The 12,531-nt window shown below is 37.2% G+C and overlaps 1 protein-coding gene across 4 annotated transcripts in view; it reads right to left on the bottom strand.

Annotated features, from left to right (window-relative positions):
* LOC124805139 (muscle LIM protein Mlp84B-like) overlaps positions 1 to 12,531 on the bottom strand; it is a 55,041-nt gene that overhangs the window by 26,804 nt on the left and 15,706 nt on the right. For all 4 annotated transcript variants that reach the window (XM_047265602.1, XM_047265605.1, XM_047265603.1 and 1 more), the window contains exons 3-4: positions 8,558 to 8,726; positions 3,478 to 3,595 (exon numbers count right to left, since the gene is read on the bottom strand). In XM_047265602.1, the coding sequence (XP_047121558.1) occupies positions 3,478 to 3,595; positions 8,558 to 8,726 (287 nt within the window). The remainder of the gene's footprint in view (positions 1 to 3,477; positions 3,596 to 8,557; positions 8,727 to 12,531) is intronic.

The raw sequence follows: 12,531 nt of genomic DNA on the forward strand, positions 1-12,531 counted from the left end.
TTACTATAGTGCAAGAAGTAATATTCTGTTGACATTCATCCATTATAAATATTTGAGTTTTATCTACAATAAACTGGCTAGTGGTATGTATATATCTGTGTCAGAGGATTGCTCCCACAAGACCCTAGTACATATAAGACATAAGCCTTATCAAAATTTGTGGTGTATATTCTTTTAGGTACCAAATGTTCACTTTACATCTTATGTGATTTACACAGATATGAACATCACATTGTCTTTGTTATGTATGGTTTTCCTATTAACAGAGCAAATGTTTCCAGAGTTTTCTTTCTCTTAATAACACTTCACACAGAAGTGATTAAATAACATAAATGTACAGTGTAAAATAAGGAACACTGCATTGTACACAATAAGAGTGCATGGTTTCCATTTGCTGAAAGTGCAATAACCAGAATGACGTTGTAAGAAATATAAATAGGGGAAGCTATCAGGTACCGAGCTTTTGAAACTGGGGCTTCCTGTGATGAGAGAGCAGAACAAGAGAGGGAACAGTAAGATTTAAAAAATATGATCACTTAACGTATAAATGGAAGTTGCCCAGAACGTTATGCTTGAGAGATGTAAGTGGCTTGTAATGAAATGGAACTAATCACAATGTCATTAATCATTACTTTTGCATACTTGTGTCAACTTATTTGTGACATTTTGCTCTGTGTGTAACTTGTGACTTCCACCAACTTTTTCTCTTCCCACATCTTTTTTCCTGATGAAGGAACTGCCAGTTTCCAAAGTTCAAGAATTAACACTGTTTTCTGTCTGATGTCTGCTAGTCTTGCTCTGATTCTAACAGTGTGTAAATAAATATTCTTATTTTCCTCTGTATAAGTATTCTTTTGTCCCACATATAATTAATTTTCTGACTTACATATACACCTACTGAATTTACATTTATACAGATTCATAGTTTTACAATATTTTTGTGAGTGTGATGTCACTTCAGTTACTCCACATCTGAAAGTTTTCGGACAGGAATTTTTGTACAGCATTGTATGCAAATATTTAATACTTCAAAATACTTACTTTGAGCAATGAATTAGTACACTCTGGTTTGATCAGTGGCTACATAAGATGGACACAGTAAGCCTACAGTGTCATTTTCTAGATTAGCCTAGACTAATTTTTCCTATTTACATAATGTGCTGTCAAATTTGCAATGTACCATACAAATTTTGTCCTTCATTTGACACAAATATGCAAAATGGAGGAGAAAATTGAACTGCATTATTCATTCTTGTCTCTAATAAAGGGCACATACATCAAAAGATGAAATTGAAAGTTTCCAGCAATATTTTTACTTTAGGTCAAATCTATATTTTGGACAATTATCAGCAAAAGTAAATGCAGTGACTATAGGCTGCTAATTTGAAATGTGTATGATTGCGAATAGTCTGCTCTATAAATAGAGTTTGAGCAACACTGTGGTAGCAAACTTATCAAAGTACAATTCAGCCAGAAAAAACTCAATAGACCTCCGAAGATTTCTCTACAACAAATATATTTTTAGGTATAAAGCTTCACTCATAAGTCAATTTTTATGAGCAGTATTTAAACAACTAACATAACTATTACGCATACAAATGGAATTTTTACTCTAGCTATATGACCTAAAAATGCAAGCTTCTATTTCAAAAGGCTTTGGTTAGAAGCCTGAAAAAATCCACAAACTCTTGCCACTGAGCCCATAAGGATTTTATAGCACACATGTCTCATGTATTATAAGACATGTTGTTTGACCGACAGGTTGTAAATCTAAAGTAATTTGCTTTAGTTAGAAAGTAGTGTCTCATGCACAGATCTGTTGGAAAGTGAAGTGTTGTTGTTCTTATAATGACATACGGGTACTCATTTATACTAAGTCAGTCTAAATTGTGCTGACAATACTACATTTGTTATCTACACTCCTGGAAATGGAAAAAAGAACACAATGACACCGGTGTGTCAGACCCACCATACTTGCTCCGGACACTGCGAGAGGGCTGTACAAGCAATGATCACACGCACGGCACAGCGGACACACCAGGAACCGCGGTGTTGGCCGTCGAATGGCGCTAGGTGCGCAGCATTTGTGCACCGCCGCCGTCAGTGTCAGCCAGTTTGCCATGGCATACGGAGCTCCATCGCAGTCTTTAACACTGGTAGCATGCCGCGACAGCGTGGACGTGAACCGTATGTGCAGTTGACGGACTTTGAGCGAGGGCGTATAGTGGGCATGCGGGAGGCCGGGTGGACGTACCGCCGAATTGCTCAACATGTGGGGCGTGAGGTCTCCACAGTACATCGATGTTGTCGCCAGTGGTCGGCGGAAGGTGCACGTGCCCGTCGACCTGGGACCGGACCGCAGCGACGCACGGATGCACGCCAAGGCCGTAGGATCCTACGCAGTGCCGTAGGGGACCGCACCGCCACTTCCCAGCAAATTAGGGACACTGTTGCTCCTGGGGTATCGGCGAGGACCATTCGCAACCGTCTCCATGAAGCTGGGCTACGGTCCCGCACACCGTTAGGCCGTCTTCCGCTCACGCCCCAACATCGTGCAGCCCGCCTCCAGTGGTGTCGCGACAGGCGTGAATGGAGGGACGAATGGAGACATGTCGTCTTCAGCGATGAGAGTCGCTTCCGCCTTGGTGCCAATGATGGTCGTATGCGTGTTTGGCGCCGTGCAGGTGAGCGCCACAATCAGGACTGCATACGACCGAGGCACACAGGGCCAACACCCGGCATCATGGTGTGGGGAGCGATCTCCTACACTGGCCGTACACCACTGGTGATCGTCGAGGGGACACTGAATAGTGCACGGTACATCCAAACCGTCATCGAACCCATCGTTCTACCATTCCTAGACCGGCAAGGGAACTTGCTGTTCCAACAGGACAATGCACGTCCGCATGTATCCCGTGCCACCCAACGTGCTCTAGAAGGTGTAAGTCAACTACCCTGGCCAGCAAGATCTCCGGATCTGTCCCCCATTGAGCATGTTTGGGACTGGATGAAGCGTCGTCTCACGCGGTCTGCACGCCCAGCACGGATGCTGGTCCAGCTGAGGCGCCAGGTGGAAATGGCATGGCAAGCCGTTCCACAGGACTACATCCAGCATCTCTACGATCGTCTCCATGGGAGAATAGCAGCCTGCATTGCTGCGAAAGGTGGATATACACTGTACTAGTGCCGACATTGTGCATGCTCTGTTGCCTGTGTCTATGTGCCTGTGGTTCTGTCAGTGTGATCATGTGATGTGTCTGACCCCAGGAATGTGTCAATAAAGTTTCCCCTTCCTGGGACAATGAATTCACGGTGTTCTTATTTCAATTTCCAGGAGTGTATCAGCAAGAGTTGTACAGGATTTTGCACCACCTTTCAGTTTTATTTTTTTGTTGCTCTCTCCTCTATATAATTACACAAGCAACTCAATTTTATGTAAGAGAGCTGCATAACAGCATCACACAGTATGTAACTCACCCTTCCCCTGGCCAGCATTTGTTCTGCAGCATAAACATAGCCACCACATCTTGGACAGCCTTCCCCTTCTGGAGCCTTAGCTATGTTTTTCAATGCATACACTGCATTACTCACAGCCCTGAGAAACAATTAAACTGACATGTCACAACTGTAAATATAATAATGAGTCCTACTATATTGCATCATAATTCTTGAATTACAAACAAAAAAGGAACAGCAGAATTTCTGATTGTAAATAAGTGATCCAAATTTAACTGAAAATCTTCAGAAAAAGTTTTATGACAATTATAAATTTAGATTTTTGATTTTATTTGATTATTTATTTATGGATTTATCCTACTTTGAAAGTAAGTAAACATGAACTAGGCATGCAGTAAATAAAAATATCCAGCAACAGCACTTCAGCCAGATTTTCTTATAGGAATACTTATTTAGTCAAGCAGACTTTAGTATAACTATATAGCACTTTTGTTAATAACTGCTAGAATTCAAAAGTTAAGGTGAGTTTTGTCACATCTCCTGCAAATACACAAAGCAGTATTAGTTTAAGCACTTTTTGAACTCTGCGTCTGCTGTTAATGACATTAGTAGTGCTGTATCCGGAGAAATGCATTAGAATAGGACTGGATGTCCACCTCATCTGGATGCAACCTGAAAGAAAATTAGCTCTGTAGTGAAAGCAATGGGAGAAGGTTTGAGCCTGTACAGCTTTGCTGGGCATAGCTATTTGGACTAGGACAGCGCACGTATTATCTCACAGTTTTGGTTCTGCAAACTGGACAGCTATCAAAGATTACCCCACTTAAAAGTCAACAAAATGACTACATCTTTTGAGGGCACTTTCCTTATCCCATTACTTTTCAGCATGGGTGAAGGTGTAGATAACAGTATGTTAATACAAGCAAGCCTTTATATCTCCCATATCAGTAACTCATAATGTGCAACACTTAACTCAGCTGCAAAAGTACGACCCATTGGTCATAACCTGGAAGTGCCATTAATTTTTGAAGTATAGAAACTTAAACAATAGACAGAGTAAAAAATGTATGCTGTCAATGGAAAAAAACCACATTTATTAAAATGGTTTCAAAAATCAAAAAGTTAATAACATATGGCAGCTAAATCATCTATAGAAATGACTGCTAATGCTACTCAACAAAAATCATTATACTGCAAAAAACAAAAATCATTCGCTGGCCTGAATTAGTATGTTGCTGAAACAAATCTTTGGAGGGAAAAGCAATTTAGTATTTTAAAAATAAGACAAAAAAAGCAAGATAAAGTGATGAATAAGTGTTGCACGATCTAAGTTGTTCGATGCTTTGCTAAATTAGAGAAAAAAAATGGAAAAGTGATGTTATAAAGTTTGACAGAAGTAGAGATAAAACAATTGCTCTGGTCCATGCACCAACCAAACAATGCCATAGTGTCCTCACCGATTCTCGAAGGCCGGCTTTTGACTGCAGAAACTGCTATGATGGTAAAGCACCGTCCCTATCTATGTGTAACATGGGATATGTGTGTGTAGGAATTTGCAGACAAGGAAGCTAAACCATGCTTAGCCATTTGTGAATACTAAGGGACAGTATGATGTTAACAGACAATTCTTCAGCTTATATGATTACTAATGAAATGAAATAATGACACTGAAACATTACTAATAAACATTTATTTTTAAGGTATGATTATGTAAGAATATTGTGAAATATTGTTTCGTATTTTGCTCTGTGTCAGTTCCCTGTAATGTCAAAGACGTGAAATAATAGAATGAGAATTATGCGATGGACACAGAGCAGTGAAAACAAGAAAAAGTCATCAGTTCATGGTTGCAATCTTCATTCAGATTCAATCATACTGATTCCAAATTTCCATTTCTGCCCAAAGAAATATACACAAATAAAATTTAATGTTAGTTGTGTACTGTACTTCCCAACAGATAAGCATGATTTAGCAGTTTTGGCTATTATGTGTGTAGAGGGAAGCTAATATGGGACACTGGAAGCTAATACGGGACACTGGTGCTTCAGCACAGGGCTTTTTGCCAGCACAATGAAATAACAAGCTGCCAAATGCACCTTGCTTTATTTGGTCAGTATACATTTATTTCTTTTTATAAATGAAAGGATGGAGTGGACTTATGAATAGCTTGATCAAATTTAACTCAGTTTCAGTTTCTTTTCTTAATTTTATTAATTTCATCATTTTATACAGAATAATACAAATTATTATATTCATCTATAAATATAAATTTATGGAATTAGTGATGAATTCATATTTAATTTGTTAAAACTCAGACGACTGTACTAAAATTTAGGAATAAATGAAGTTAATTCGTTTGGTGGAAATTAGCCTACAAGCAGAGACTACTTTCAGAATGTGACACAAAAACTTTAGAAGTTTCCACATGACTTTGTACAGCACTGCTTATGACAGTGTAAATGCCAAAAATATGAAAATTACACATACAGTCAATGATTTTAAAATATTTTTTCCTTACATTATTATTCCTATCTAACAATGATTCTGCCACTGATGAGAGAGGAAATAGGTTCTGGCATATTTGTACTAGATCAAATGTTCCAGAGACATTACAAACTAAGGGAAGCCAACAGATGTGGCCAACTGAACATGTTAAAATATGAATCCATCTTAATTTGTAGTGACTTGTAGATGGTTCCTGAAGTTCACAAGAAAGGAACATTTCATTATATTCCACAGTCTCATCCCAAACCAGGAGGTACAGTATACCTACAGGTACAACGACATAGACTGCAGTAATCTTTAGGAATGTTGTCACAAAATTGATAATGAAGGAACATTTGATCTGATTGTAGGCTACTGGTTCTAGGGGTCTGTGTTCATTCTTTTGTGTAGTTTCAACTGTGGTGACCCACGGCTCACAGGAACGGTCCGACCTCCATGATGTGGGCGCTTGCTTGCCACAGTGCACTTGGGCACTTAGTTTCTGTTCGTGAGAAAAAAAAGACAGTGGAGGGTGTTTGGTCAACTCTGCAAGTGAAAACTGGAGGATACAGTAATGGGAGGGTCTCTTACATGATGGAGGGCCATGCAAAAACTAGCGCTACTTACTTTCTGCCCATAAGAGTTACAAATCAGTTTAAGGAAAGTTAATTCTCTCACAAAGACTAGATGAATAAATACATTATTTACAAAAATTGGCAAAACTGGAGAATCTAACTGCATATTTTCCAATCATAACCTTAAAATGAGGCATGCTGTAGAAAGGGCTCCTTAAGACAAAAAAGAAACCTCTCTTTAAGCACAACAGCAGTACAAATTCACATAACTGGTTTAATTTTTACTCTTAAGGTCCACTTTTTGTATAAATTACTAACAATACCACAGCAGCAGTAATTTTTGCATGACTCTCCCCAAAATATACACTTAAAAGGAACAAAGGAAAAAAGTTTCTCGTTGTCCTTAAAAGAGAAAGATAAAATTTTGTACTGCCATTGACTAGTTAATTTTGTTTGTTCTAAGTTGGTTATTACAGATACTTAAGAAGTAAAAATTATAAAGAGATCATAGGTAGCCACATGAAACATTTAGCCAACTAGTGTTGCTCTGCAAAGTCTCTAACAATTGATATTGATGCCAGGCTACATTTTATTCAAGTTGATGCAGTTATGTGGCAACCAGTGTCCTCTTTTCATACATGTAATGAAAACAAGTAATAATTCATAAACCATATAAAATGACAATTAATAAAAATGAGTAAGTTAATGATAAGGAAGCGCCCTCAAATTACTCCATTCTAAAACACATACAATCCCAGAACCCTCTATTTTTGCCTCAAACTGAAAAAGTCATACAAACTCAAATCTTATCCCTTTGCTTTGTAATACAGTATATTCATAGGAAGTCATACGAGAACTGCAAGAAAACTTCATTTCTGATGTGAAGTTTAGGTGTTAGGATGCTTTATTTGCTAAATTCTTTCTGGAATATTTGAATCCCTGCAATTTATATTTATTTTACGACTACCCATGGTTTTATTCTTATATTGTTTAATATCTGTGATCTGCAAACTTTGATTTGTTATACAACATGCATTTTGAATATCTCAGTGCAAATTGATGACATAAATCTTCTAAATGTACAACACTGCATAAATCATAGTGCATATAGCATTTAAAAAAATGAGTTCATTAATGGCCTACAAAGTAAATTTGTTAGTTTTGTTACTCTTTCACTTTAGAAACATATATACATGTATCGGTCAACTGTACAAAATAAATATCTTGTAACAGTAAACATCTTAATATCATAACTTAAATACAGCACTTTTTAGGTCACTGACCATTGTACTTACACTTTATATATTTTTTTGAAGAACAAAGAGCTCAGTGACATAAATTAAATGTAATACTTCTTATGTTCATCATATATTTGAAAGTTATTTTTCCTGTGTCAAAAATTGGCTGTGTTTGCTTATTTGATTGCACAAAATATGGTCTCAATTCAGCTGGCATTGTTTACAATACCATGTTAATGGGCACAAAATTCTCACAATACATTTGGCTTCATGGGAATATTGAAATTTCTGCATAGAAAAACATATGTAGATGACACAACACACCTTACTTAATGGGGTGATTTATATAGTGCTTCACTTGCAATTAAATCTGATGTGTTTCAGTCACAAGATAATTTGGGAGTAGGAGCTAAAAATGGCAAATTGCTGAGAATATTCTGTGTGTGTGTGTGTGTGTGTGTGTGTGTGTGTGTGTGTGTGTGTGTGTGTGTGTGTGTGTGTGTAGATGAGTATTTGAAACTTATGACAGAGGCATTCATATTTTGCTTGCCTACAATATTTCAATAACTGAATCTAATCAATTTTTTGTATATAAAATAAGAAGCATTACATTTAGACAATCAAGAACTATGTAGCCTTGTGATGTCTCACAGAGCAATTCAACAGATATCTGAATAAGAAGGAAAAAACTGCTTACTCTCAAAAGTACCAGCACTGTTATAATGAATTGGAAAGACAGCCTCACAATTAAATATGTGTGGTATTTATTGCTACATGCACATGCAGAGTAAACGAGAAACTTACTGTTCAGCGTCTTTCTGCAGGTGGTCTCCGGTGTCCATGCTAAGGCAGCCAGCGCCACCACCAAATCCATAGCCCTTGGGGCCAAACTTGCGGGCATGGCACACCTTGCAGTAAAGCTCCCCCTCGTGCTCGGAGCAGTTGGTGGAGTCGAGCAGCTTGTTACACATTCCTGTCATGCAGTCGAGTAAGATGTCAGAACACTGCACCATTAAACAAAACTAATACAATTACTAATTAACTTCACATGAGTCACAACAGTATTTATTTGTCTTACAGACTTTCCCAAATGTTTTGGTTTCCTTGCTTTCTTCTTATTATTACAAAAAATATTTCTGTTTTAGCACTTTGATAACAGCCTAATATATCTAGATTATGTGCAAGTGATAACGATAACATTAATCTGTTACAAAATACTTTTTCTACTATTGGTGGTGTGTGTAAATTTCAGTGACTTCCACGTCCAAAATAAACAGTTTTTTATCAGGTATTATCCCCTGTGAGAAACAATATTCAAGAAATAAAAAATCAAGTAGAAAAGATTATCTGATTTCAATATTTTTGGTCAATTGTCTGGCAATTACCTAAATATTTATTTTCAAACATGGTGCTCACATTGCCTTACGATCTGTTTTTCTTGAGTTTTACTCATTTTGATATTAAATTTACTATGTGTTATCTAGACTGAACCAATAACTGTTTGGAAGAGTGTGTTTATGACATCTGATATGAGACTATTCTCTGTATTATTAACATTATTGTGAAATCTTATATTAAAAAGAAGACAATACAGGTGGAGGGAAGGAGAGGAATGTTCTCAATATTTGACAGCCAATTTTGTGAAGCTAAATGAAATGTAGTTATCACTGGTGTGCAGTAGGGCAAGTTCTTAACTAATAGTGAAGATCAAATCAGTTACCATATGTGTTTAATCTGGTTACCATATGTGTTTCATGTGACCAGAATTAGTGCAGTAACAGTGGTGGAAGTAGGTTTCTTTTACTTTGTGCAATGCAAGAAGAAAGGGAACACATTCAACAACATGACACATATGCCCATATTTAGGATTCATTTGAAGTCAGTAGTACTATTCAAGATACTAACAATCAAATAGCTCACAACTATAAATAGTAAAGGTATATTCACACTGTAGTCTCACTGCTAGCATATTGCTGCTCACACAGGCACATCACTGTTTGTGCAGCTTGCTCGTTGGGATCATTTACCATGCATCTGTTAGTACTGCTAATTCAGTGGATTATGTGCAGTGGTGTGAAGTGAAAATTATGTGCTCTGTATCATTTGACAAGAGTGTATCTCATTCGTTCACCACAAAAATGTAGTTGTTGGAGTGGGAAATGGAAGTATGGAGCACACCTTTTCAGAGTAGAAAGTGCACACTATAGATATTTCTACAAGTTCTATCAACAGCACTTTTTTTCAGGCAGTTAAAGATATTGCAACAAACTTTATGATACACTGTATGTATTACTGAACCACAAACACGTTCAGCCTGACTCCGTGAATGCATTTTTTGTGGAAGAGAGATTGGTACACACTTTGAGGTAATATTTGTCAGGTTTTATCTATGTCTGGCTCGTGTACTATGTATATCACAACTAGATTTTTGTTCTAATATTTTACCAAATAGAAATAAGTTTACAAGAATTGTTACACCTATGTACTACTCTATAGGGAACAATTGTGATGTTCTGTACACCTTTGCTCAAGACTGCTTTGTGATAAAAAAGGGTTGAAATAGCCATTAACAGTTCTCTCTCTTGAAGTTATCTGGAAAGCTCATAACAACCCGTAATGTGTTTGTATGATGACCAAAGGAAACAAATAATGAGAACAGTTCTGTTAACAATGGAATGGTTAGACGGATCTTAAAGAAGTCAGTCACAGACCACGTTTCAGGAAACAGTGCTCGAAACACAGACCAGCTTGATATCCTCACCTGGTGCAGAGTCAATGTGGTCAGCAATGATACTGGAGATTATGTGCATTGGCAAGACTCACTGAGCTTGTTCCATTATTGGGCAGAAAGGTTGTAGTGTAAGCATGCATTAACAACTTCAGCTGCCGGGCTACAAAACTTTACATAAAGTCTGAAAAAGTCTATGGAACCCAATGACAACTGTACTGCAAGTGTATGGCTGTAAAATGGAAGTGTACATTTTAACCCTGTGAATGGTAATCAGTGGCTTTAGTATTGTAGGTGACTTGTAGGCATGTTCAGTGAAATTGAGGAGTTTTCTGGAAAAGTGACTTGATCTGATCAGTGACAGTTGAGGCTGAACAGTCACGTAATCTATTAGGTCAGGCAAATGCTCTCATACTTCTATAAATATCTCGACTACAGGGTAGGGTGATGCACAGAGCACATAGGGCGTTGCAGGGAAATTAATGGGTTCACATAACATCTTAACAGGTCTTTGTATCATTTGTCTGTGATGAGTGGTGGCAGATATGCTGCAGTTCATTTTCCCAATTACATATGCATTCCTCCTAAAGATAACGTCATTAGTCTGAAATGTGCCCTGCTGGCAAGACTGACCCAGTGCCTCACATGTCTTATGGCCCAGTCATATCCTGACACTCGACATTACTAAGACAAACCATCCCTATTTAGTCTACAAGGGATTTTTACATGCCCAGTGTCCTATGATAATATCTCTGCACCTGTGATGCACATCAACAGAGTTACTCATATGGGATAGTGGCTAGTGTACCCCTCAGTGTAGAATTAATTCCTGATTAAACGGTTGCTAATTTTACTGTTGTCTAGCAACAGTGTTTTGCTGAACTGTGGTTCATCTGTCTATCATTACAATCAAACTGATGTCAGTATATTGTTGACTATGTCAACTGACCCACACATTATGATTTTACCCAAGCAACATATTATTGCTTGACATTTGACATCATGGCTGCATAGAATTAGAAATAACTGCCCCATGTGTCTAGCAATTATGATATGGCTATGATCAAATGTATGTCTTATCTATGTTGTATGGGCTGGACACTCAGATGGCAAATACACGATTTTATCAGCATCACAAACAAATACTGTGCCAAACCCTTCTCTTTGTTGCTGCATTTACTTCCAACTCAAATAGTCATCCTTCCAGTTCTTTATAAAGTTGCGCAAGTAAAGTTTTTGTACTTATAAAAAGCATAAAGTAAGATATTATGCACTGGACAGTTCATATTGAGAGTAAATTTTCTCTTGTCGCTGTGTGCCAAGTTCTTAGAAAATGAAAGTTCAACCACACATAAGGATGGTAGAATATTCTCTTTGTTGCAACCTTACAGGTTGCTTCTGTCTGAAGTTCTTAGTTCTTTTTATATCAGAATGCTAAGTGAGTTCGATCTGAAATTACAACTGCAGTCAGAGAATATTATCCGCTTTTATCTGAATCTCATTTTCTCTCATTATTTAAATAAGGTACTTATCACACATAAAAATGGGTTTAGTATGCCATAAAATTCAAGTTAAAAGGAGCTTAGTCAAAAATTTGGCTAACTTTACTTATGCAACTATTATATTCTTAAATATGTTTGTTTCTACTAACAGATATCAAATAATTTATTTCTTATTGATTGAAATTGCAGATGTGAGTAATATGACTCAGCTTCAGGCATAAGTCTCAAACATAAATTTCCACACAGGCATAAATATAGCCACTAGTCCCAACATCAAGTGAGCATGAACAGTGTCCAAGTCATACAGTACACAAAAAATCATAAGCCAGATAGAAAGCATGACAGTAACATATTTTTTATGATCATATGGTCCAGATCGACAGTTGGATAGCAAATGTTATGTCCTCAAATATGCCTGATAACTTTCTGACTTAATTATCAGCTATAAAAAGCACAACACTTTTTGACTGTACAAGGTTAATCTCCTGTGTTGTTAATATGATAACAATTGTTTGTTTTCTGCTTACAGAATTTTTGAATAGTGTCCA

The sequence above is a fragment of the Schistocerca piceifrons genome, chromosome 7 (assembly GCF_021461385.2).
Source record: "Schistocerca piceifrons isolate TAMUIC-IGC-003096 chromosome 7, iqSchPice1.1, whole genome shotgun sequence".
NCBI classification, from domain to species: domain Eukaryota; kingdom Metazoa; phylum Arthropoda; class Insecta; order Orthoptera; family Acrididae; genus Schistocerca; species Schistocerca piceifrons.